The 27547-nt window shown below is 33.6% G+C and overlaps 4 protein-coding genes across 5 annotated transcripts in view; 2 read left to right on the forward strand and 2 right to left on the reverse strand.

Moving 5' to 3' along the window:
- Positions 1 to 1406: 1406 nt before the first annotated feature.
- On the reverse strand, positions 1407 to 3410 carry LOC111406214 (uncharacterized protein At4g14100-like). The gene is made up of 2 exons (XM_023035498.1): positions 2846 to 3410; positions 1407 to 1715 (listed from the first exon to the last, which is right to left on the reverse strand). Exons 1-2 carry the CDS (start codon positions 3336 to 3338, stop codon positions 1540 to 1542), a joined length of 669 nt encoding a protein of 222 aa, XP_022891266.1. The 5' UTR covers positions 3339 to 3410; the 3' UTR covers positions 1407 to 1539.
- A 7583-nt stretch (positions 3411 to 10993) lies between these two features.
- Positions 10994 to 11928, forward strand: LOC111407058. Its single transcript, XM_023036394.1, has one exon. It carries the CDS (start codon positions 11155 to 11157, stop codon positions 11722 to 11724), a length of 570 nt encoding a protein of 189 aa, XP_022892162.1. The 5' UTR covers positions 10994 to 11154; the 3' UTR covers positions 11725 to 11928.
- A 3757-nt stretch (positions 11929 to 15685) lies between these two features.
- On the forward strand, positions 15686 to 22119 carry LOC111406215 (DNA replication licensing factor MCM2). The gene is made up of 17 exons (XM_023035499.1): positions 15686 to 16065; positions 16182 to 16360; positions 17318 to 17478; positions 17591 to 17780; positions 17941 to 18160; positions 18251 to 18458; positions 18545 to 18679; positions 18778 to 18969; positions 19112 to 19284; positions 19358 to 19546; positions 19623 to 19739; positions 20399 to 20483; positions 20573 to 20725; positions 20813 to 20938; positions 21047 to 21229; positions 21548 to 21709; positions 21847 to 22119. The coding sequence occupies exons 1-17, from the start codon at positions 15752 to 15754 to the stop codon at positions 21961 to 21963; spliced, it is 2904 nt and encodes a 967-aa protein (XP_022891267.1). The 5' UTR covers positions 15686 to 15751; the 3' UTR covers positions 21964 to 22119.
- Positions 22120 to 23648: 1529 nt separating this feature from the next.
- The window catches only part of LOC111406216 (protein ABA DEFICIENT 4, chloroplastic-like), a 4214-nt gene continuing 315 nt past the window's right edge, over positions 23649 to 27547 (reverse strand). Inside the window, exons 2-6 of one of the 2 annotated variants that reach the window (XM_023035500.1) lie at positions 26606 to 26834; positions 25415 to 25515; positions 24326 to 24454; positions 24166 to 24254; positions 23649 to 24035 (exon numbers count right to left, since the gene is read on the reverse strand). In XM_023035500.1, the coding sequence (XP_022891268.1) occupies positions 23906 to 24035; positions 24166 to 24254; positions 24326 to 24454; positions 25415 to 25515; positions 26606 to 26834 (678 nt within the window). In that variant the 3' untranslated portion in view covers positions 23649 to 23905. Of the gene's footprint in view, positions 24036 to 24165; positions 24255 to 24325; positions 24455 to 25414; positions 25516 to 26605; positions 26856 to 27547 lie in introns of both variants that reach the window. The other variant, XM_023035501.1, reaches the window with a different exon arrangement.

A 27547-nucleotide genomic window follows, 5' to 3' on the forward strand; every position in this document is an offset into this window, starting at 1 on the left:
AATATTTTATTGTAAATATATGATTGAAAATAAGTATGAGAAATAAATTAAAGTAAAGTAAAAGGAATCCAACAAGGGCCTAATGGTTAATGAAAGCATATAAATTCATTAGATATTAGCTAGCATTAATGTAGCTTTTCATGGAAATTACTTAAAATTCATGGCAAATTGAAAATTAAAAAAAAAATATTTGCTTCATTTTTCATTAAGGGTATAATCGAAAACTTGCTACCAGTTTGACCATTTTTACAAGAATTATGAAAATTAGACACTTTTCAATTAAAATTAAATATTTTTGTAAATTCTCCATATCCAATTGTGAGTACAATGAATAATTGTTTGATAATGATTTTATATCCTTTCAATAGTACTATACACGATCTGCAGGTGATACTGAAGCTGTAGTCCGAATGTTGTTTATTCTGAATGTACAGCTCTACAGCCCCTCCTGCATTCTTACAGCCTGAGGCCCCCTCATGTGCGGGGCTGTCATGCATGCTGTACTGTACAGCATGACTCGAACTGCTAGCAAAAATTACTGATGGTACTCGAAAAATCTCAATGATACAAACCTAGGCCTCTAATTAATTTTTTTTTCCAAACTCATTTTTAATCATACATTTGATTAGATTCACATCTTTTATCAATATTTCAATAATGCATTTTATTATTTTAATCAAAATTTATTAAAAATTTAATTGTTAATAAAACTAAATAGAATAATGTTTTTTGCAGTCATTCACTGCCGTTTCCCTAATGCATCAAATCATTAACGGTCATATGTATATTATATAGGATGACTATGGTGCTGATCGACTGTAAATAACATTGTTCAACTAAGCTCTCGTTTGGTCCACATTTTCTAGAAATGAAAATTGGTGAAATAGTGTTACGAGGGGGGGGGGGGACCGAAGGTAAATATGGTCAACAATTCATTATTGATAAAGTTGGTAGTTCTGCAGATGGCAATTATTGTATATTTTGACCGACTATGAGAACCTTCATTTATTTTTTCAACAAATCCCTGCATGCCAACTAGGCAAGGCTATGTATGGAAATTTCGTTTAGTGAATTTTGATAGATTTTTAATCGAACAGTTCATCTATTTTTATCAAAATATATCAAAAATCTGATTTTTTAACTATACAAAACATGTTCAAGTATCTATAAGACTGAGTATGCATGCCAAGCAAAGAAACGATAAGATGAAATAGTTTATTAGTCATATATAGATACTGTGAAATTCATCATCTATCCTCATTAGGCAGGGTAAAAACTTTCCACTACCGATGTAGCAAAAGAACCATACTTATTATTATATTAGCAGTGGGAAGTTTTTATGCCTGATGGATATTGTGTGGCGAAACCAACTAGCAAAATGTGGAAAGGATCATACGCGGCCGACAAGTTGTAAATACGTATATCTTGGATAAAGCCTCCTTTATTGAAGCAAATTACAAAAGGCAGGTGGAAATTAGCTACATGGTCGAGTTCTTGGAGAAGAAACTAGCTGAATGGGATACCTAAATAAGTGATAATCTATAGCTGCATTGACCCTTTAAGAACACCTTCCAACTGGGGTTTCAGGAAATTATCATCCACTGCGTTGTAGCCAGTTTTAATGCCCTTTTTCTCAAAACAATATACAGGTGCCTGCCACTTTGCATCCTCGAGCACAGCTCCGACTTCAAATGTCATTACGTGAATAGATCTTCCTGTAGTTGTACAGACGATTGCAACAAATGAGAATTTTACGAGGTGCAAAGCCAGGGACAAATCACAAATTTCTTTCTAAGGGCTAGAATATCAATTAAAACGTGTCTAATTGCTATTTAAGTTGAAAGATCATAGTCAGGAGTTTCTATGTAACAATTCATGAGAATTCTTTTTCCCTCAGTTTCTTGAATTCTCTTAAAGGATGCAACCAATTTGCACTACATTTCTTCTTCACTGGTATAGTTACTATTGTGCTAAGATTGCTTCATAATCTTGTGCACATAGTTCAAAGAACATGAACACTAAAAATGATGTGGCAAGAATTAAGAATAGATCAACTTAAAGGGAAAATTTATTGAGTGTTGCCGGAATTGGATCAAAGTTTGCAAAGTAATTGTATAAATGAGAGGCTTGAGAGTCTTTGTTGCCCAATCTCCTAGCTCAGCCTTTGGAGGGGGCTATTTGCCCATATTTATTAGTTGGAAGGCAAAATCACTTGCCAATCTAATGTCATTTCAGCTATAGTACTGACGTAGAAAGGTGTGTCATCACTCAGGATCCTGATTACTTGATTGGTTGTTGAGGTTGACCAATTAGGTTATCATGATGCCTTCTGACAACTATGGCATTACATAATGATAATTTGCAGCTAAGTGATCATTACTTGCTTGTGACTTGTTGAGAATTAGGCGCTGACATATAGGTAGTGGTTGATGGTATAGTGAGGACAGTGTCTGCGTAAATTACGGCAGTCATTTGCCTGATTTGACCTCATCATTTGCGTGCCCGACAATGAGTTTAGCATAGGGAGTGCAGTCCGAACTATTTATTTCATGAGGTGTGAGGTCGGACCCCAACAAGCACAATTTTGAATCGTAACTTGTAGATAACAAATTTTATATCAATATATTTTTTGGCATCTTTTAACAAACATCAATATAAGAATTTACACGACCAACACTTTGATTTACTTTGTTAGAATGACTATCTATCGCAATTCTTAGATATGCATTGCCATTATAATTCAACCAAATTGACACCAAAATTGAGAAGAAATATAATTCTAGAGAAATCCTCTCGAATTGAAGAAAAATCAGTAGATATAGCAGAAACAGAAGAAATTGTTTACCAGTATAGAAAACCCAATGGACTGGCCGCTTGGTAACAACGTCCTCATAATACCAAATGAATTCGACCTTCTCCCAGACATTACACAAGAATCCGTCAACATATTCCTGGCCGAGATAGGTGGCTCCGTCGAGCCAATTGGGTCGGAGAATCCCAACCTCCAGCCGGATTGAGCGACATTCCTCGTTCGAGTCGAGTGTGTAGAAGAAAGATGTGCCATTGTTCCACTCGGCGTCATATAGGAGCTTCCCCAACTGGTCCTGGATAATGTTGAAGTTTCGGCCGTTGGGCCAATCGTACCAAAGGTCGATTAGGCTGAGTGAGCCGCTGTAGTTCGCAAAGAGGATGGAGTGGAACTGAAGGGGCCATGGGGTTGGGGTTGGGGTTGGGGCTGGGTCAGTTGAATTGGGTTTCTCTGTAGCTGATACCAAAATTGAAGTGGTTAACGTGAAGAAGATGAGGAGAGTAGAAATGGAAGCGGTGGCATTCATCATTGATTCCTATGGCATAAAATGAAAAGAGATTTGATTATCTTATCCGAATTTCCCCATTATTCGAGGCCCAGTGATGTGAAATAAAATAAAATCACTTAGCTAGGTTTAAAAATTGGGAAAGAAGATTAATGATTGAATTTTTTGTTTTAATTTTTTAAATTATTCAATCATGCATCAACACATACCACACTTGTCTCTGAACCTATTTTTGGACCTGAATGTTTAGCAGGATTGTGTGAAATAAGATCCAATCACGCATCGACATGTGTGACACTTGTCTTTGAACCTGTAATTTTAGCATGATTGTGTGAAATAGGTTGTAAATCGATATTTTTGAAATCATTTTTGTATTATCATTCACATCTCGATGATCTAAATTCAAATTTTGCTAAAATAAAAATATCTAAATCCATTTTTTTGCCCTCTGTAAATTTTACATTTTTTTGTCGAAAATTGCATTTTCTTTGCATCTTTTTATTAGAAAGATTTTCAATTATTTCGAAAATTTAAATTATAGTTTAAATTTATTTTACATCATGATTAAAGATGCTTTGGGCATGTTTCTCCGAAAAATAGTGGAAGACGTTCCCCAATCCAGTGCTCTTGTTAAATTTTAGGGTCATGCTATTTATACATGTCATTTTACACTATGGGTTACCCGACCTCACCTCCTCCTCTCACATGAGGGTTGGGCCCCACGTCATGGCCCCCACGTGGAACCCGATCTCATGTGAAAGGAGGAGTGGGGTCGAATAAATCAAAGTGTAAGTCAATAAGTACAAATAACTTAATTCTAAATTTTAATCCCTAATCTTTGACCCACTTTTTGCCTTTCATTGCAAAGATCCTCTTTTGTAGATTTTACATTTTTTGTTGAAAAATGTAATATGCATTTCCTCGAATACTTGTTGGACCTTGGCCCACTAATCCACCCAATACCAACTTTTTCGTTTTTCCTTATTTTTACTGAACAAATTTATTTTAGATCAATTAGCTATGATTTTTACATAATTAGTATTTTCAATAAGTGAAGAGAGAATTAAAATCTTTAGACATATCTCTTGGTCGTTACACTTGATATTAAAAATAAAAATATAACTAATAGAAATCCAAATTAAAATAAAATGATTATCTACCCACAACTATATTCGTAAGAAACAATTAGAGGTTTGGGGAGTTATCCTCTCTTCAAATTCTACATGTCCATTTGTAAAAAATAAAATAAAAACATCAAATTCGATTACAAATTATTTTAACACAATAGTGATTAATTTATAATATATAGTAAGATGTAATAGATATCAAGATAAATAGTGTTCAAATAATAGTGGATAAAAATAGTTTAAATATATAATTTAACCATTGAATTCGATAACATGTCAGAATTTGAGCAACTTTGGAATGGACACAGATGATATTCTAATAAGATGATATTCAGAAAGGGGGTTTTGTTTATAAATGAGAATAAAAAAAAGGTTAAACCCCAACCTTAAGGGTCCCTCACCGCCCCTGCCCTGGAGTATCGTAAGAGAGGTAAATAGCAGGTTATGCCTCCAAGGGTACAGGGTGGAAGGCTGCTTGTACACTTGCATTTATCCAAGAGTCAAATCCATATTTCAGGATTCGAACTCTTGACGCAGCAGCCTCAAGCAAAGTTGAATTTCTCCACCCCTCCCTTTTTATCACTTGGAGATGTGCCCTGGGGGCTTATAAATGAGAATATCTAGCATTAAGAATTGACAAAGATAACACATTCAAATCCACTTAATTTGGAGGGTTTTTCAAAATCACGTGATAGTCTCTCATAGTATAAGGAAATATTATACAGAATTATTTAATATCAACGGAGCTTCACATGGCCTGTATAGACCACTCACACATGCACAGGGTGGGTGAATTTTTTACTTTTTTTTAAATAATCACCCACCCACCTCAGCATGTCTCTGGCCTATACAAGTCCTGTGAAATAGTACTGTACATCCATAATTATTCAATATTATATTAGATCTCTAAAGATGAGTCTAAAATAGTCATGTATTTGAAAATTAATTAAATGAATGATTGTATAAAATTTTTTAAAAAAAGTAAATACTTATTTTTATTAATAATTAATGTAACTTATAAAATAAATCTAGTAACATTCAAAAGTTAAAAATAAATAAAATAAATAAAAAAGTAAGGTACAATTCCTAATTATCAGTTTGAAAAATTATCAATTGTATGAGCTTTTTATTATAGAAGGAAAAAATAACAATTCTAAAAGAATGGCCTAAAAGAGGCATTCGAGAAGGCAGAAGGAGACTTTGAAGCCACGGTATTCACATTTTTTTGTTACAGTTGATGAATTTTGATGTCAATAGATTGTATGGACGTTTTGATATTGAAAAAAGAGAACTAGTTTGAAAATATAAATATAAATCTAAAATTGAAAAGGAGAAAGTTACTTCAAAAGTAAAATTGTGTGAAGGGTGATATTGGTATTTCAATCAATATCGCAAGTTAATTAATGGTAATTATATTCACACAACATTTTTTTTTTTTTTTTTATAACCGCACCACATTTTATTTACATGAAAGGGTTTCAATATTAGTTCACTTTTTTACTTTTATGCCCTCAACTTTCTTTTCGTCTTATCATCATTCTTAACCTTCAATTGATAAATATGTTTTGTCTTTAATCACGATTTTCATCCAAATACTTTACTAACGTGCATTGAAAAGATAGACAAATATTTTGTTTAAACTTTTGCATTATTTATTTATTTCGATTATTTAAAATACGAGAGAGAAGAATGACGATAATAAAAAAATTTCTAAAAAAGTTGAGAACATAATTATAAAAGTAAGAAAATGTAGGGATATGCCTTGTAATTAAAATGTAGTGTAGTAAACAAAAATTATGGTGTGAATATATTTACCCCTTAATTAATTAGTATATATCACCATATAAGTTTTTGAAATATATACTCGAAAGTTAAATTATTTAGAATCTTAATAAAAATGTTTATATACTTATAATTATAAAGATGACTATTTATATATAAAGTTAAATTATTTAGGATATTAAAAAATAAGGGTAGTAAAATTTATATATGATAAGCCTTAGTAATCCTCGTTTACATCCATTAAAGATAGTCATATGCAAGAATAGAAACAGAGGCTCTTGTCAAGTGGTCGAGTAGTTTGTCTTCTGTTCTTTGGAAATCTTTGCTGATGGAGATGAATTCTCTACAACAATGAGGGGTCAATTTTTGAGATAAATTTATCTGATGCGAATATCAATGGCACACTTGACCGGCTCGATTTTACTTCATTTCCAAATTAGACAAAACTCGACCTTTGCTTTAATCATTTCAGTAGGTCGACACTATTCGGTATTGGCAGTGTCTCCAAGATCACTTTCTTGGACATGAGCAACAATGTATTGGAGGACATTGTTCGTGCAAACCCATAAGCATATGAAATCGTTGACAAGTAATAATTTTAGTGAGTTGAAAGTATCGTCTCACAATGAATAAATTATAATTCAAGTGTTCTAACCTTTTATTGAATTCGGAATATGTCATACAAGAAAGATTTTGATGTGATTATGCTAAATTATTCTAAAATTAATGTAAAATTAGGTTTTATATCAATGAATGGATGACTGTATTGGATTTAGAGTCTGCCTATTATTATCTATTTCAATTCTTGATTTATAATCTAGTCTTATTCATGTGTTCTTGACAATCAATAAAATTAAAGTATTTAAATATGATCGCACACATGATAAATATTATTTCTAATATCTATTACACATATATAAATTTTGTATTGTTCTAAACTTATTGTGAATCTTCCAACACTACAACAAACAACTCATTATCTAATTATTAGCTATGCTATTAAATAATGCAATGTGTATTAAAAAATTAATCAAGAAATGTAAGAAATAAAAAACTAATAGTCTTAAATTAAAATAAATAAATAATATGGTTCATCTTCATCTAATACAAAAGCAAACTAGCCTAACATGATTTCATATAAACTACAAGAAAAATAATGGAAAAACATCACTCGAATCATGAAATAATGCAAAAGATGTTGATCTTCAATTCCAATGTTGAATTCTTCAAAATCTTGATGTAATTGTCATTCAATTTTACTAGGGTTTGACCTCATATCTTAAAAGCAATGAATCGATTTCTTGTTCTTGATGAATTTGATGATTAGATTTTGTAATTAGAGTCTATAGAGTGTTTCACAATGGCAGCCCTTGTTTAGTATCTATAGGAATCAAAAATTTCGAAAAAATCGCATCCATAGTAGTTTTCAAGAAGTAGTTTAATTAAATAAGGAAATTGTACATTAGGCCCTCGATTATACTTGTGCGCCCGTATTGGCCAATGATCCCCAGACTCGCCATTGAGCTGTTAGCCGTTTTCATTCATGAGTAATCATTGGTATTTTTGTCATGAATTTCTCTTTTAATATTCGATTGATGGGATTTAAAGTATGTTGGAACAATGACTAAAAGGGCTATAATTATTCTTACAATAGAATTCTTCAAATTAGAATGTTTGCTATCCGAAAAATAAATCTCAATTCAAGGCTGAAAATTTGGAGTATAAATTGTTCAACTGAAAATTTGATTTGATTTTATTTGAATTTTTTTTTTTCAAATTTTCACTCTTTTGATTTTCAATTGCATCCAATTGATCCTATATGATCTTCAATCATTAATTTATGGTCCAAATCAACTATTTGATATATGCACTTTGGTCCTCAAACTTTATATTTTCTCTATTTTTGCCCGTTTCTTTCAATTCATCTATTTGCCTCGAATTTTATTTAATAAACAAAATTAACACAAAACTAAATTATAATTCATCCAAATCAATAACAAATATTCAAGTTTAATAGTTCAAATAAGTGTACAAAACATACTTATCGAACATCACTCCAATCGAGATTGAAAATTTGGCAGAGCTTCAATACATTAGGCCCTGTTCTCTTTAACGTTTTCGGGCCGTTTTTTGTTTTTGATTTTTCAAAACGGTGAAAACGTGTTCTCTTTCCCGTTTTCGAAAACGAATTTTCGAAAACGAAAAAAAAATTGTGAAGAAAACACAAAACGACTTTTTTGTCGTTTTGGGCGTTTTCAGTGTAAAACTTGAAAAAATTGAAAACACGGGAAACACCCTCTATTTTTTTATTTTATTTTATTATTACTTTTTTTTTGAGGAGGAGGTGTGGTGATTCTCAAAATTTTAAAAAAATAATAAAATTAATTTTTTTTTTTTTTTGAGGTGGTGTTGTGGTGATTCTCAAAATTTCAAAAAAAAAAAATTCATTTTTTTTTTGTTTTGAGAAACTAACAAAAAGAACGCATTTTCAACAATTTCAAAACAAACACTCAAAACACAAAATTCAAAATGAATTCAAAACTCAAAACACAAAACTGAAACACAAAGAGAACACCCCCTTAGTTTCTAGAACAACCCTCTCAATGGTCAAGTGCCATATCAAATTGGAAAGCTTCAATATGTGAGCCACTTGACCTCGAATCATTATTAATCATGAATCTAGGCAAGCTTAAATATGTGAACCTTTCTACCAATTTCTTTAAACCATTAACAGAAATAAAAAATTGAGAGAGAGAGAGAGAGAGAGAGAGCATGTTTAAAAAAGTTAATATGATTTGTTTAGAAAAACTTCAATATGGTGTTTCCTTGCAAATTAATTGATGCGTTAGCACCACACTTTTACGAGTGCCAACCAATTCCCACTGCATGTCCCAACTATTTTCTCACTTTTCACTAAATAATCAATTAGACCCTTCACTTTAATTTTTTTCTTTTTTTCTTTCCTTATTTGTTCTTATGTCCTTTTTCTGGTAGGCAAACCTGAAACAAGATTCTAATCCTTGCAGATATTTTCAGTCTAGCTCCAAGCCCGATTTCACTTTCTCATTTGAGGAAATAAGTTTTTGACAACAAGATAATACACGTAAGGGACATTGTTAAAGGAAGATGAAAAAAAAGGCAAAACAACATATATAGGTTGTGACAAAACTTTCGATAAAAGTTATGAAATGAATGATTGAAAAACTAATAAAAATTGTGAGTTCTATGAAATGTATAGTTAAAATTGAAGTTTTAGCAATTAAAAAGTTGATAAAATCAATTCTTGACGTTGGTACAAGAATTTTTTTTAAAGTTAACGTACAATATTATAAGTTGTTGGTCCCATTCGAGTTTAACAAAACATTCAAAAGTGCAAAAATCGTTTGCAGAAGGTAATCGTAGAAATCAAAAGGTTTCAACACAAATAATTTTTCACCCACAAAGGAGTATGGATGTTTACGTTCTCTAAACTCTAATCGTGTTAAGCGTCTACAAGAGATATTGCTATGGATCCACTAAAATCAATCAAGAATTGTGCAGTAAAAACGTTGAAGAAATCAGAGAGACTTCTTCAAGGTTTTACTCTCACTTCACATACAAAGTTCATAACAGTAAACCACACTCGATCTCACAGATTATACACTAAGTACATCAAAGGAATCCACTCAAAATTATAGAGATTGAAGAATGGACGAAGAGAATACAACGTTCTAGAGAAAACCCTAGAACAATACACACTCATTCAATCAAAGTCTGTGAAGCCGGTTGAGAGGTGCTACTCATATGGCACCCCAAACAACAGATCCAACGCCCAAAAATGCACAATGTGTAAGGTCGGATGTCAAACAAAACCAAAAGCGCGTTTCAAGAATGCATTTTTATAGGTTAAGAGGCCAACTTGCATTGGATACATAACTATAAAGGCCCCAATTGATTAACATAAGTTATAATTTTCAATCAAAGTTAAATTTGAATATTGATGACACATTCACAATCAATACTCACTTCTTATTTACATGTTTCAGGGAACTTAATACTCTTTCATTATAAGAAGATTGTATTGAAATCCGAACACATGCATAAGCTTAGGTAAGAGTATGAACATATTTTATAGAATTGTTCGAAACTATAAAGAAATTAAAGGCACGTACATATTTTCAAACTATGAATTACATAGGAACGTATTAATAAGGTTATATAAACAACTAAGAAAATAGAAATAATAAAGTTTCAGCCCTTGTTTGAGCCCCATTCTTTTGAAATAATTTATTTTTCAATAGTGCTTTGACATTATTTCAACTACACATTTTTCAATAAAATAATATTATACGTAAATCCAAAATTTTTCCTTATTTTTTAACCACACATTTCCCATCAATACACTACTCAAAAATTCATTCTTCCCAAAAAAATAAGGCTCAAGGGCTGTAATTTAGCACCAGTCTATATGACAACTATAATTTATGGTCTACAAAGATGGTGAGCATTTGGGAATGAATTACAAGACAAAACTCATATTTATTTGTTCATTCACATGCATGCATTTCTGTCCAATAAAAGTGAGAACTATCTCTTTTCACTGATATTTCATAAACGTCCAATAATTGGAGTAACTATGCCTACTTTCTAAAGCAGCTTTCGGCCATGTTACACGTGAAAGTGTTCTTCCTTGCTATTTCATTCTCCTTTACCTTTCGCTTTCTTTTTGTTAAAAAGCTTAAAGCTCCAATTTCTATTTAAATTTCATAAAACTATTCTTTACTGCTAAGTTATGGCCAGTGAAACGAAGGAAGGAAACTCACTCGAAGTGACAGCAAACGTTCGTTTCAGATCCTATTGTCATTTTCTATATATAAACGTTGGGCAGAGGCTCCGCTATTCAGAAATCTCCTCTGATCAAAATTATATTTATCCTTTGTTGAGTAATCAAAATGAAGAATAATAGTGCTGCTCTTTTTCTGAAGCATATCATCTCTGTGTTAGGTTCTCTAGCAAAATCCAAATCAATGTCTCTCAGAAACAAAACTAATGCTATGAAAGCTCGATTCACCGTGTACTCATTGTTGAAGAACAGAAAGCTTTCTTTGGGTGCAATCCGCCACAAGATTCATGCATTGCTTGGGAACGATGCCCATCATGAAGAAGACGAAAAGAATAAGGCAATTGTAGTCTACAATGCCGAAACCAGTGAGTTACCTTCTACTTCAGGTCAAATTTACCTTACTGACTATGAATATGATCGTGAAGAAGGTGATGATGATGATAAGTATCCCGACTTAAGACACTCACTTTTCAATGAGGATGATATGGATTTAGGCGATCCAAATGCGTCTGCCATTGATTTGGTGAAGAATTCCAAGGAGGATTCAGAGAACTTCAACCTTGAAGATGAGATTGATCAAGTAGCAGATTTGTTCATATTGAAGTTTCATAAAAAGATGCGATTGCAGAAGCTGGAGTCTTTCAAGAGGTATCAAGAAATGCTAGAGAGAAGCACTTAGCAGTTCTTCTTTGTGGTCGAGCAATGTGTTGTTTAATTTTTTATTTGTTAATAACTGGGTCGAACCGTTGAACCATGCATGGAACCAGAATCTGTATCATCTTCTTATTTAATAATCATAGGATAATCTTGTACACCACACCGGTGGCATGAACTGAATGTTAAACGGTTCAAAGAAGTTAAAATTTTGTTCTTTGTAATTTAGCCCCTTTAAAACTCTTCAATTTAATTTAATTTTTTTTCTCTCCTACTTTCAACCACACAATTTTCAATAAAATAATATTACACTCAAATCGAAAATTTTTCAACCACACAATCTTCAAAAAAACACTATTCCCCCCATTATAAATTCAAATAATGGGGGCCAAACGGGGCTTAAAGTTTCCCTTATACCGACTAATGTCGGGTTAATCTTGTGTTATTAATTTGGTGTTTGAGCACTGATTAGAACAATTCATGTACTAGACTAAATTGAGTTTAGAGTGTTTTAAGACTAAATTAGTGCAATTCATGTGTTTGAGTTGTTATAAAAAAGCATCAGGAACTATAGTGATGTTTTTTATGGATAAAGCAAGATAATGAAACAAATCAATCAATCACAAGAATACCAAGATTTTATGTGAAAATCCAATATGGGAAAAAATCACGAGCAGAGAAGAAGAATCCACCAAATTAAGAAACTGAATTGTTTTATAAGATTTGTTGCGCTCAATCTACATCTAACAATTCCACTTTGTTACTCAAGTCTATAAAGAGGCTAAATCATGTGGAGCATATATGTGAACCTATTTTAGTGTTTTGGATGAAACAAAATACAAGAATTGAATCAAAATCGAGAAAGGAGTCTTCAACCAAAAAGGCTGTCACTCGAACGTTGGAGCTTACGTTGAGCGAGCGGCGGTCAAGAGGCTTAGGCTCTTAAAATCTGTCCAATTCTTCCATTTCATCTGTTTTGGGCACCTAGGCGGCCCGAACTAGGCACTTAGGCACTATATCTCTATCCAAAATTCCAAAACCAGGTTTTCACCTATCCAAGGTCCCTTTGTCAGTCAAACTCCGAATTCTAATGGAATTTGGGTCACACCACAATAGATGTGAATCATGTGATATATATTCAATTAATTTTTTTTAAATATGTATAAGTAATTTCTTATTCTATTTTCTTAATTTTTTCAATCAAAATAGTTGGATCGTGCTGAATTGAAACCAGTTGGTTTGGTTCCAATTTTGTTATGAAATCGATAATTCTATTTCTAAGATTTTCTGAGAATTGGATCAAACCGAACTGCTCCCACTTTTATTTAAGGGTAAATTAGGTCCATTACTTTCCAAAACTTATAAAATTGAAAATTACAATACATTATAACCAAAAGTAAAAAATACGTTCCATTTTTTTCGTAAAACAGAACCTTTTAACGCTCTTCAACCTACAAATCTGGGCAAAAGTCCAAAATTCAAACCCTAATCAAGTTTTTTAGTTTTGCGTGGGAAGAATAAGAAGATGGTTGACACACACGTAGTGAACATCTACTAATGAAGTTAAAGAAAATATTGTGGAATTGAAGAAGATGCTGAAGGATTAGAAAGTTCAAGTAATCTCAGATTTAGATAAGAAAAAGCTTGTTGAAGAGTCTAGAAATCAAAGGTGGACTTCATTTCATAGGATTTTTTTTATTTTTTTCCATATTTCAGGATTTTACCACGAATGTATATGAATATTCTTATGTTTTTTGAAATCCATTTGTTCCCCAGCAGATACCATTTCAAAATTATTTTATTGAAAAATGTTCACCTGATGGATTTTTTACTTTGTTTTAAATGATTGACTATGTGTTTGATTAAATACTCAAGTGAGATGATTTATTATGCAAATAAAGTGTCTAAAACAATAGAAGAAAATAATGGCTTACAATTTTCAATTGAACGAAGAGGCATTTTTTAGTATTTGGATTGAAGCATAAAGCAATATTGGCAATGTTATTAGGTTTGAACCTTATGATGTAAATAATTGACAACTATGAAGTTCTTTTTGATTGTTTTGCTATTGTGATTGGGAATATGTTTGAAAATAACATTGTTGAACTTGAAAAGAAATTAATTGTGTCAATACATTTGAAAAATTAGCTTTGAATCAATTAAAGTAATGTATCAAGGTATTTGACGAAAGGAGATTGTGAAAAAATGACATTCTGTTACTTTTAAAAAAAAAAAATCACAATATCTCATTTGAATATTTAACAAGATGCATAAGTGTGCATTTGTAAAAATTTGAACATACAAATTGAAGCCTTGTTATATGCTAATACATAAAAAATAGTTTTCAATCAATTGAATTGATGCATGCAACGCGTTTGTGTTAAGGAAAATGTGAAAAAGTAACAGAACGTCACTTTTCTAAAAAAAAAGGTCACATTATGTCATTGGAGCAGTTAACTAGATACATATGTATACGTTTTTTTTTCGAAAATTTGAACATACAAATTCAAGCCTTGCTTTATATTAATATATATAAAAAGGAAAACTTTGAATCAATTAGATTGATGTATGCAAGACAGTAAGTAGTTGTCACTTTTTTTTTACTATTTGTCACTTTTTTCAATCGTTTTGAGATTTCTACTACATTTTTTTAAGTGACAAACATCACTTTTTAATAAAAATGAGATTGTATGCCATTTTTTAATAAAAAGGTGACACTAAACTTTTAAAAGTGACATTGTGCTACTTTTTTTAAAGAAAAGTGACAATTTTTATTAAAAAAAAAAAGTGACATTGTGTCACTTTTTAATTTTAGGCAGTATTTTTTACTTCTAAAATTTTTTTTATATTATTTTTCAAAAGACTTCTAATTTTAAAAGTATTTTTGTAAGTTGCCCTTTATTTAAGAGGTGGCAAAATTTGTACCTTGTCAATATTTGGTCTTATTTCCCACATTGTTGGGCTTCATGAAGACAGAGAGGGATCAGTACTAGACATCACCAAGTTCCATTACCGAAGGCCCAATGTGAAGAAAGCTCCCTGAACCAGCAACAAGCCGAAAACAATTGACTCCATAAACAGACTTCAATATTTTGGGCAAGAACTTTATTCCAAATTTATAACAAATCCGAGCCATTGTTTCAATCAGGAGTAAGTATATTTTAATTTAATTTTAATTATGACAACTTTGTCCAATTTCATTGACGGAAATCGATGTACAGCATTCAATAAATAATTATCATAATACACAATTAGTAATTCCTGATGTAAGATACGTACAACTTCAGCCCCTGTTTGGGGCTGAAGTTATATGTTTCATTAAAATAAGAATTCTAACTGTTGCACATACAACTGGATTCCACACAAAAGATGAGAAGTCAACAAAATCGACTGGATGTGATGATTAATGGTCAGAATTTAATTTTTTTAGTCTAATAATGTGCCTCAAACATGCCAGTGAAATAAATGGCATGCTTCATTTAATGAGTATTAGTTCATTGATTATTGTCAGTCTAGATAACATAATTAGATGGAGTTACATGATTGAAATCAAATTATTATATAATTATTTGATTAAACAAAATTGAGTAATAATTACTTGATTGACACAAGAATAACGTATAATTATCATGAAAATAAATTAAATTCCTATTTGTTTTCCATTATTTTCTCATTAAAATGAAAAATATGACTGTTATTCATCACATTAAACCATCAAATTTAAATTTTTATCTCTTGTGTAGAGTTTATAATAACTATATTTTTCATTCTCATTCTTATGAAACAGAGAAATAAACGGGGGCCTAACTGTTTAAAAAAAAAAAAAAAAAAATTGATTTCTTTACCATGTGCAACCGAGACGAAACTGCAATATGGGCTTATTGGACTAATGGGCTCCAGAAGTACCCCATAATTTTGGCGCGAAATTCTCCCGCCAAAACAACTACTCTTCCAGAATCAGATGCCTATTTACACAAAACCTAAGCCACCCAAATTTCCTCCACAGACACCGGCGGACTTACAAAGAGAATTTGGGGAGAAGAAACAAGGAAATGGCAAGTGACGATGAAACAAGTTCGGCCGGTAATGCCGCGGCTAATGGAAATGGCAGCCCGCTGGTGACTCCTGATTCGACAACGCCGGCCAATAACGCTGTGGCCAACGGAAATGGGAATCTGCCGTCGACTCCCGATTCGCCAACTTCTGCAGGTTTTAACACGGATCAGCTGCCTTTCAACACCAGTCAGAACTATACCGACGATGACGAAGCGTCTGTCGACCCTGAAATCATTCGAGATGATCCTGATGACGGTGTTGATGAGGAAGAGGAAGAAGGGGAAGATCTTTTCCACGATAATTTCATGGAGTAAGTCTTTTCCTTCCTTGCTACTCGATTTATACTTCATATTGCGCTAATAGTGGATTATGTGTAATCTTTGAATGCTCTCTGATCTTGTTGAGTAATTGGTATGTGTATTTTAGTGATTATCGGGGGATGAACGACCAGGACCAGTACGAATCAGTGGGGCTACACGATTCGATGGAAGATGAGAGAGATTTGGATCAGATAATGGCTGACCGTAGAGCAGCCGAGATTGAACTTGATGCCAAAGAAGCTCGCATTTCTCAGCGCAAGCTTCCGCAGCTTCTCCATGATCAAGGTCCAATCTTTGTTATATATATATAATCCAACACTTGATGTTTATGACACTTATGATATGTTGGAATCACGGAAATTTGGAAATTGAAAAACTTCTCTTCCAATTTGAATTTATTTTTTGTCAAGTTCCAACACCATGAATTCCTTAATGCTAGTTGCACTCCTAATTGGATGCTTTTACAATTTACTAAATGTTTGCACGTATTTCTTGCTTTAAGATTTTTTTGTATTATACTGTTATTTTTCTTATTATTTGATTTTCTGCTATTTTATAGCATGCCTTCCCTGTATATTATCTTGCTATTTAAAATATAGTATTTTTGCAAGCAATCTGCACTGAGGTCATGAGTGACCATTAACTGAATCACTTTTGCATCATTGGCAACTTCTGTTCAGCTATCCTAAGAATATTTGATAAACTACCAGTTTCTTGTTATAAGATGGAGATGGTGCTGTCAAGTGATATAATTTCACATCGAATAAAGAAAAAATATAGATCAATTTATAAGAGTTTCGGCCACTCTTCTTAACAATGTTTGACCTTTTAAGATGATACCTCAAATCTTTACATGATATTAGAGCCCATTAAGTTCTGACGAGTAATTCGATCTAATAAAAGACTCAAAAAAAAATGAGCATGCAGATTTTAAGATTGTTTTGCTCAAAATAGCCCCTATCTCGAGGGGGCAAGTTAATGGATATAATTCCACATTGAATAAAGATGAAAATATAGACCAATTTATAAGAATTTGGGCTACTCCTAAGGTTGACCTTTGAAGATGGAACCTCAAATTTTTACAGGTGTTTCATCCTTTATTAGAATTTTAGAAATTAGAAGTGATGTACTTGTTAGAATTTTAGAAATTAGAAGTGATGTACTTGTTTACAAGCTTTTACATGTCTTCACATACGGTTCTATCAGCAAAATTTTTCTTAACCCTGGTACTCCTTGTTGCAGACACTGATGATGACAACTATAGGCCATCAAAAAGAACCAGAGCTGACTTCAGGCCTCCAAATGATAGTGATGGAATACCAAGTTCACCAGGCCGCTCACAACGGGGTAATTCTAGGGAAGATGTGCCAATGACTGATCAGACAGATGATGACCGTGATGAGGTGTGCTGTTTTCCTTAGCTCTGATCTTGACTTACTGAACATTGAGGGTAGTAATTAGACGTTTTTTGTATATATTGATGGCAATTACATTGATTAATGGATATTGATGCAGGATGAAGACAATGATGAAGGTGAGTTTGAGATGTACCGGGTTCAGGGAACCCTTAGGGAATGGGTTACTAGAGATGAAGTTAGGCGTTTCATTGCGAAGAAGTTCAAGGAGTTCTTGCTCACATATGTCAACCCAAAGAGCGACCATGGGGACTTTGAATATCTACGGCAGATTAATGAAATGGTCTCTGGTAAGGAAGCTTCTCAGCTTAGTTTTTGTTAATCTATAAGATAATATGTAACTTGTATGAGGATTCTTGGAAAAATGGCTGCAAAATGCTTGTTATCGTCAAGCAAGAAAAACATCGTAGAAATTGGTTCATCACCTGACTTAATCATTTATATCTGCAGTTAACAAATGCAGCCTTGAGATTGATTACAAACAGTTCATCTATATCCACCCGAATATTGCCATCTGGCTGGCAGACGCACCACAGTCGGTCCTTGAGGTTATGGAAGAAGTAGCCAATAAGGTTGTTTTTGACTTGCATCCAAATTACAAGAAAATTCATCAAAAGATTTATGTGCGCATCAGCAACTTACCAGTTTATGATCAGATACGCAATATTAGGTAATATGTCAAAATGGAGTACTGGCTGCTTTCTTTAAGGTTCTGCATGCAAAAATTATGCTTACCTTCATTTTTCTCTGTGCGGTGCAGGCAGATCCATTTGAATACTATGATTAGAATTGGAGGAGTCGTCACTCGACGTTCTGGTGTCTTCCCGCAGTTGCAGCAAGTGAAGTATGATTGTAACAAGTGTGGAACAATTTTAGGGCCTTTTTTCCAGAATTCATATTCGGAGGTGAAGGTTGGTTCTTGTCCAGAGTGCCAGTCTAAAGGACCATTCACTGTCAATGTTGAACAAGTATGTACCTTGGACCTCCATGTCCGTACTTTTACTGATGAAAGGAGCCAAAAAGTGGGCTAATCAAACTTCTTGCTTTGTTACAGACTATATATAGGAACTACCAGAAACTTACACTCCAAGAGAGCCCTGGGATTGTGCCTGCTGGTCGACTTCCAAGATACAAGGAAGTAATACTGTTGAATGATCTCATTGATTGTGCCCGACCTGGGGAAGAGATTGTAAAATTCTAATATTATGGACTTCATTGTTTCACTGCAACTTGATGTTATGCTCCTTAATTTTAACTTGCATTACCTTTTTCTTTTCCCAAATTCAGGAGGTGACAGGCATATATACAAACAATTTCGACTTATCTTTGAACACAAAGAATGGTTTTCCTGTCTTTGCCACTGTAATCGAAGCAAATTATGTAACAAAGAAGCAGGACCTCTTTTCAGCTTACAAGCTTACCCAGGAGGACAAAGAAGAAATTGAGAAGTTGGCCAAAGACCCAAGGATAGGAGAACGAGTAGGTTTCAGAACCTATAATCATACTCTTGTTATGTTGGACATGAAACAAAATTTCACATTAAATAGTCTCAATTGTTATCAGGATAACAAGGTCTCTTGTCATGAAATTTTTTCACACTTCTTCATTGCAAACATTTCAGATTATTAAGTCCATGGCCCCATCAATCTATGGTCACGAGGACATAAAGACTGCAATAGCTCTAGCAATGTTTGGAGGCCAGGAGAAAAATGTGGAGGGGAAACACCGATTACGTGGAGACATAAATGTACTCCTGATGGGTGATCCAGGCACTGCCAAGTCCCAGTTCCTCAAGTAAGAGTTATTCCAGAATGACTTGCTTTATCAGACCATTCAGTTGTGTAATGGCCACGTAAAATTCTATTAGGTATGTTGAAAAGACAGGACAAAGGGCTGTTTATACAACTGGAAAAGGGGCCTCTGCTGTAGGCCTCACAGCAGCAGTGCATAAGGACCCGGTCACACGAGAGTGGACCCTTGAAGGAGGGGCACTTGTTCTGGCCGATAGAGGGATATGTCTTATTGATGAGTTCGATAAAATGAATGATCAGGACAGGTAAGCGATTGTGTGTTGAATAGATGTCTGCTGGAGTTTTCCTACATTCTCTTTTTAAGATATCTCAACATTCCAGGGTAAGCATTCATGAAGCAATGGAACAGCAGAGCATTAGCATTTCGAAGGCTGGGATTGTCACTTCTCTCCAGGCCCGCTGTTCTGTCATTGCTGCAGCAAATCCTATTGGAGGAAGGTATTAGAGAAGTTAAAATTCAATTTAGCAAGAAAGTATAACTCAGGTCATTTTGCAATGCAAACAAGAGTTGCTACTTGGTCCAAACGGTTGGCGACCTTATGGACGAGCATAAGTTCTCAAGTGCCTCGTTTCAGTGTAGATGGATATCTAAGCCATCCTTCTTCATAGCCTATTTTAATAGTCTGTTTGTCACCTCTGGCCCTTGGTTACATACAACTAGCTTTCAATTTCATAATGCCAGATTGAATCACCTGCATATATGTGATTAAGCCCTTGTTTGAGACCCATTTTTCCATCAAAATGCATTCTTCAACAGTGATTTGACACCATTTCAACTACCAATTCTTCAACAAAATAATATTACACTCAAACCCAAAACTTTGCTTTATTTTTTAGCTACACATTCTCCATCATAACACTATTTCAAAATGCATTTTTTTGAGAAAAAATGGAGCTCAAACAACCCCTAATTATAGTTTCTTGTTATGGAAAGAATTATCATGTAATTAGGATGGTCGAAAGCCCTACACTTAGCATTCAATAGATGTAAAATCCTGTTTTCTATGTGCTGCAGACCAAGGCTTCATATTTCACCATTCTTGATAGTGTTTTTCTAATTGACTTTGTTATTTGAACTACTACATTTTTCTCTGCAGATATGATTCCTCAAAGACATTTTCTCAAAATGTGGAGTTGACAGATCCCATCATTTCTCGCTTTGATATTCTCTGCATTGTCAAGGTTTCCTTCAGGATATTTTATCAATTTATCTATTCTTGTAATCTTTCTTTCTAAGAAGTTTTGTAAAAGGGAAGTTTGATCACATACAGGATGTTGTTGACCCAGTCATTGATGAGATGCTGGCGAAGTTCGTAGTTGATAGTCATTTCAAATCACAACCTAAAGGCACTAATTTGGACGACAGGTCGGTGGCCAATTCTCAAGATGATTTTCAATCGCCCACTACACAAGCTGATCCTGAGGTCTTAACCTGAAACTCGATACTTCCACTTCATCAAAAAATTTCTTTACATGTATATCTAGTTCCAAAATATGTTTCTTGTTTACAGATAATTCCTCAAGAATTGCTAAAGAAGTACATAACATATGCCAAGCTGAATGTATTTCCGAGGTTGCATGATGCAGATTTAGACAAGCTCACTCAAGTTTACGCTGAATTAAGGAGAGAATCTTCGGTGAGGTTCTACTTGATATACATGCTTTTCCTTCACTACAAAAAGCTACTGATAGTTCTATGAACTAATTAATGATTCATGCTTTTTCTGTTTTATGTACTTGTATAGCATGGGCAAGGAGTTCCAATTGCAGTGAGGCACATAGAGTCAATGATAAGGATGTCGGAAGCCCATGCAAGAATGCATCTCAAACAGCATGTCACTCAAGAGGACGTGGACATGGCTATTCGCGTTCTGCTGGACTCATTCATTTCAACCCAAAAATTCGGTGTGCAAAAAGCTTTGCAAAAGGTATCTATGGACCCAGCAGTTGGTACAATTTTTTTTTTTTTTTTTAATTGATTGAAATCTTTACTTTATATTGTTCTAGATGCTATCTCATTGAACTATAACCCAAAAAAAATAGTTTAGGCCAGTTTCATTTGCTCAGCCCATTCCAGATTATTTCTACTTTGCCAAACTCCACTGTCTGGAGTTCTCAGAGATCATACTAATCTGCTTGGGCTCATATTTGCTTGTTAATGTCGTATTTTTCCACTTCAACAGTATAATATCTTAGTGTATATTGGTGTTTATAAATTTGTATCTTGATGATGTGTTTTTCTTCAGAGCTTCAAAAAATATATGATATTCAAAAAGGATTTCAATGCTATTGTTTTGCACCTTCTGCGTGGACTTGTGAAGGATGCATTGCACTTTGAAGAAATTGTGTCCGGTTCTACTGCAAATCTCACTCACATTGATGTAAAAGTGGAAGAACTGCTAAGCAAGGTACAGTTGATTTAGTTTCCTCTACTTAAAAAAAAAATAATCGTACATGCACTGCTTCCATTGACCTTTGTTACTTTCACTGAGTCTTAGATTCACATGAGTATTGGCTGATTGAGCTAGATGACATTCTACTGCAGGCTCTTGATTATGGGATCACTGATCTGAGGCCGTTCTTTAATAGTACAGAGTTTGCTAGAGCTAACTTCGTGTTGGACGAGGGACGGGGTACAATTAGGCATCGCCTTGCACACTGATGGATTGGCGTTGAGGGTATTAGAATGTAGATACAAACTTGCGAAAGTATCAATAGACTTTCATTCCGGTAATTTATAGAGTGCCAAGAACAACAGTATGGTAAAATACTTTGATTTCTATTGCTTTAGTTAGTATTGAAGCCATTAAGTTTGTTATGTAATTTGTTATTTTCTCTATGGATAAAGCTTGGTATACATAATTTTATTTACATAAGGGTGTTCATGCATTTACATGGGGGCCATGTGGGGCCCACTCTAGTGGCTCCCACATCTAGATAAATGTATGGACATCCTTGTGTATATAAAATTATGTACACCAAGCAGAATTCAAGTTATAAGAAAGAGAGTGAAGGCAGAGTAAATTGGGCAACAAGGCTGATTGAGTTGAAGTAAATGTTGAAAATAATCAAGTAAATACACTCAGCAAACAAAGAAAATAGTTGAAGAAGTGCAGATTCCAAAATACTATCACTTGGGAACTTTAGATACAAAATCTTAGTAGATCCAAGTCAAACTTCACCTAATATTTTTCAGACTCGACCAAATATATATTCAAAAAGTTCACTAGATCTTAATTACGCTGAGTCACAAATTTGTTTAAATTGCACAAAATAAGTTGAAACTGTTTGCTTGGTATAAGGAGGCGAGTATTTCTGCATTTCACAGGGAATCAAGAATTAGGCCATACCCATAAGCCAAACGGATTTATATTTTCAATTACCAAATTAAAACTTATAAAATCCAGGCAGAATTACTTCCCACTAAACCGAGATGAATAGCTTGCCAAACAATTTAAATACATTCATAATATCTTAAGTGACTGAAAGTCATAACGACTTCTATTATAATTAGAAAGAAACACCTAAAACGAAATTCTCAGAATTTACTGTCATGTAAAACCTTCTCTTTTCTTCCCCTGGGCTTGAGCACATGGATCCTCATTTGCCACTTCTTTTCGTTCCAATGGCACAATCCCGAAACGTCCAAACGAGAAAAGCGTGCATCTACCAATGTATCCATAAAAATATCAATACATGGCTGCAATCAATTCCATTTTTAGAAGTTCGAACTAGGTCAACACGGGTGGAAGATCTAGGTTAGCATCTGAGATTTTTTTCCATGTAGAAGATTTATTACAATAGGAAAGTCGATGGTTTTAATGGTTTTATCAACCAGAACACTTAGAGAGAAGAATACCCATGATAAAAATTTGAATGAAGGATACCTCAGAATCATATATTCTCTGATGAACCCTGTTATGTATACGAAGGAGTTCACAGAACCCCTCCAAAATGCACACAGTAGGTGAGGGGTGATTTTTTATTATTATTTTTTGTGCACTATTTTATTCACATGGGATCCACCCCCATGTGAGTGTTCTATATTGTTTTGATGAAACCATTTTTGTATAAATGGAAAACTGTTCTCTGATAATATACCAAAGTTTCACTTGTGTCCACCCGCTTTTACATGCATTTGTAAGTATGCTTTACCGAGAAACACATTTTAACTAAGGTACTATAACTACTAAAAATGTTACATTTACACTCTCCACATCAGATTTCGATCTTATATCACAAAGTGTACTGATCATCCCAAGTAATCAAGAATTCTTCATCTTTGTTTGTCCATGTGCTACACATCGATGGCATGCATAGAGAGAGAGGGGAAAAAAAAAAAAAAGGTTGAAATACTGTATATTTTATTGTGTGGAATTTTATTTGGAGAAAGATGTATATAATCTTTTCCATATATCTTAACCTTTTCTTACATATTGTTGTGCAGAACTCAAGAAAACTATTGTGTATGTTCATCTCTGAAAAATGATTCAGTAAGGAACTAACATTTTCTCATAGTTATGCAATTATACTAAATGAAAAATATGAACTCTTTTGAGTATTACACAATGTTAACTGTTTCTTCTTCACTGAGTCCTCTCTGTTCAATCTGCCTGTTTAGTTAGAGCTTTGGTGATGATATGACTAACAATCCCAATGGGACAAAACAGAAGACACAGAGAAACTGAATGCCGAGTCTCCAAATTGCTCTCAAGTCCATCGTAATAAACCTGTCTGATTGAATCAAAAGAGGCAAGTGTCAAAAACTCTCCAAACAAAACCCCAAGCACCCTGTCCCCCTCAAAGAAAAATGTGGGTATTTGTGTTCTATATTTCTATGTCACGTCAAAAGAGAGAGAGAGACCTTGCAGCGAATAGATCTACAGCCAACAAGTGAATCCATGCAGAAGCCAATGTCATCTCACTGGAGAACATCTTAGCTATACCAGGCAGCTGAAAAATCATATGTGAAGTTTTACGTTCAAAAACTAACTTTAACAGAACTCTTACGAACTATTACGCACCTCTGGTAGCCAGTATTTACTCGCAAACATCAGCCGAATTGTATCAGGTGTCCAGGATAGATAGAGTAGATAAGCATATAATATTCCAAGAATAACATATGGTATGCCATTTTCCATCAGTTTTTTCGTCTGCATATGGAAGAGAGAAGCACATTTGATCAATATTTGACACAAGGCATATCTCATGTTTTCAAGAAATATGCCGCTGGATTTAAATTGAAGCAACAAATTTCATCACTGTCAACCAATGTACGGGCGTAGAACATTAGTGTTATAATCATGACCCATGTATATATGAGAAAGGATACAATATTATCAAACTACTATCAGTTAGTCATTCATGTTGGGAATTGATGCCAATTCCCTTTAATTTTTCCGTAGAATCCTTGCTCATAGAAAAGTAAACGAGGCAGAAAATACATAAAAAGAGAAAAATTTGCAGACTGCCAATGCCTTCCACTATACGAAAAATTGTACAAATGAATAGATTTTTCACTCATCAAACCCCAAAAGTATCATAGAAAAAATAATATCCTAAGCTTTACCACACCCACCAATTTCTACTTTTTGAACAAACCACAAAAACAATAAGAAAAATCAGGGTTCTAGGCTTACAATTTTTTCCTCTCAAGAAACCGTCCAGTCATGTACCAAAAGAGAACAAACAACGTCAATTTATAAGGAACATTGCTATCATTTTTTACCAAAAATTTACTCTAATTCTGCCGTCAAAAGATATGCAAACCAAAGGAAGCTTTGCCACTTCCCTTACCTGATCAACAATAACGTTAGGCTTTTTATTATTTATTTATGTTCCAATCACCAGATTTGAACAAGTAAACTTCCACCTTATTTTCTTACCGTACTTCAATTAATACTATTATTTTGTTTAGGCATTTTTTGCGGAAACTTTCCCAACAATTGAAGAAAATGAAATAACTAGGTGACCTAGAATTCCTTTGCAATTTACAAATGAAAAACAACAGGAAAACTCCACTAACATAGAGGTGGTCAAATAGTAGCAATCAAAATAGGAACAGAAATACATAATAGAAGAAAATGAATTGGAATAAAAAATAGTTGACTTACAAACTCAGCTCTTGGCGCTACAACCATGAAAGTATAAAATGGAAGAACAGCAGCTGTTCCCAATGTAAAAGCACTACTAGCAATTTGAGCGCTTGGCAACCCTGCATGGAGACAGAAAATAGATGTCAATTTTGCCTTTATGTTCATTAGGTGCTAGAAGAGGTTACACGAGGTTAAAAACTAACGACATGTTTGGTGAGGTAGATTAGACAGTACTGGACAGTATTAAGGAAGAACAATAATAAAAATTTTGTGTATATACTATTGAATCTTGTTTAGTACTGTGAATCACAGCATCCTCTAAATGTATAACCACACCTTGACTCCTCAACAGGTCAAGGCACTTTGATGCTTGGCTCCAAGCATTAGTCAACAATTTAATATCCCACAGGCCATAAATAATGAAGAGAGTAAATTTTTTGAAGTCATGTATCTGATGACATCAGATGAACACTGACGATAGCATAAGATATATATTCCAGACTTAATTTTCTTTTTAGTAAAAACAGAGCACATCAGTATTCATCTTCAAGACCCAGGAGAATATTTAAACACGCAGTTTTTCAATTATCAAGCCTCAAAGAGGAGCATATTAAGAGTCAAGAGAATACTTACAAAATTACTTTGGACTTGTATATATACAACTTTTCCTTGCACAAGCCAATGAAGCAAATATTTTAGAGTTAATTCCAAAAGTTAATATTTTCTTTACAATTCAATTCAAATCTGGCATTCTATTAGACTTCAGCTCTGTTCAAATGTTCAACATAATTAAAGCACCCAAGAAGTAGAAAAACAAAATAGAGAACCCTGCATTGACAAGCTCAGACCTTTCAGTTCTCTGGGTGGAATGGATTCTTGAAGAAAGTCAATCAAAACCATATGAAGAAGGATTTTTATTTGAGTGAATAACAATAACAATACATTGTACAACCAAAGCTGCATTAATGTGGTAATTCTTTATTGAAGCTAATTCATTTGAAAGTTTAATAGTCCTTGTGATAAGAAAACCATTTCTTGATTGTTTTTTCATACATATGTTTCTAATTTATAATATGGAACCAGAACATAAATTCAGAATATCAAGTTCTCCTCAGATCAAAAGATGCTCCAGAAGAAACAAGGGCATACTTAGAAGTTCTATTTACAAAAGAAGGCAAATCATGAGAATAAAGCAATGTGAATAATTACATGAAGCATATACTGCCGAACGTTTTCTACACAGAACATTTCCTCCAAGACATGGTCTACTGATGGTTCTTGATCCTGCTACAAAACTCCATCCGATGCCTTGCTTCATGCCTATTCCCGCAACTTGTTTTCCAAACTTTTCGGAGTTAATGCTTTTAACAGAAATGGCGCATTTTGGTCTAATTTGGAAGTTACATGAGGTTTTGGAGCCCAATCTAGAGCGATCAATCTACAAGAAGTAGACCTAAAACTGTTACGGACAAATTATGTCAAACAGCAGTTAAATCATAAGGCGTGAGTAAGTGTGGAAGTGAAACTTGTTTAATGAAAGTTGCATACATTGAAGCGATTTAACAAATAACATATATTCATATGATTCCAGCATCACCGTAAGATGATAAAAGTGAATACCTAACTCCTAAATGCTATAATCTATTAGAAGTTGAACAGCATTTGAAAATTGAAGTAAATTTGGTGACGAAAGTTTCCCCACGTGTCCAAGTTCGCACAAGATGAGACTCCTAATTAACTTGTTTAATTTGTACCATTACATTTCATCAATCAATCTATTATTTTCTTCTATATCCCAATTATAAAACTAGAACCACCGAAAGGAACAGAAGAAGAATCAAAATATGGCAATGAAAGTAACTTCCTCGTTGCATATCCAAGGTTATTATTAACCAAATTCCTATTTCAACTAAAGGCAACATTAATCACCCAATTCTCTACCGAAAGCAACTTATTTGAATCTGCCAAAATCCTAAGCAGTTATCGGTAAATCACGAATTTAAGATAATTAATAGTATAATTGAAAACCACATTCAAGAATTGCAAAAGGATAAATGCATTAGAAAATTAGGAATTAAATCAAGAATTCCCAGATGCAGAAAATGAACCAGATACACATCAATTCAAATGGGCACCAATCCAACCAAAAGG

Source organism: Olea europaea, chromosome 12, assembly GCF_002742605.1.
Source record: "Olea europaea var. sylvestris chromosome 12, O_europaea_v1, whole genome shotgun sequence".
In the NCBI taxonomy this organism is placed as follows: domain Eukaryota; kingdom Viridiplantae; phylum Streptophyta; class Magnoliopsida; order Lamiales; family Oleaceae; genus Olea; species Olea europaea.

Excerpts from the sequence above, each read along its gene's own strand:
- LOC111406214 (XM_023035498.1), bottom strand. The coding sequence starts at position 3,338 with ATGATGAATGCCACCGCTTCCATTTCTACTCTCCTCATCTTCTTCACG. Across the intron at positions 1,716-2,845 it reads CCATTGGGTTTTCTATACTG|GAAGATCTATTCACGTAATG; the intron begins GTAAACAATTTC and ends GTACAACTACAG.
- LOC111407058 (XM_023036394.1), top strand. The coding sequence starts at position 11,155 with ATGAAGAATAATAGTGCTGCTCTTTTTCTGAAGCATATCATCTCTGTG.
- LOC111406215 (XM_023035499.1), top strand. The coding sequence starts at position 15,752 with ATGGCAAGTGACGATGAAACAAGTTCGGCCGGTAATGCCGCGGCTAAT. Across the intron at positions 16,361-17,317 it reads GCAGCTTCTCCATGATCAAG|ACACTGATGATGACAACTAT; the intron begins GTCCAATCTTTG and ends TCCTTGTTGCAG. Across the intron at positions 17,781-17,940 it reads GATTAATGAAATGGTCTCTG|TTAACAAATGCAGCCTTGAG; the intron begins GTAAGGAAGCTT and ends TTATATCTGCAG.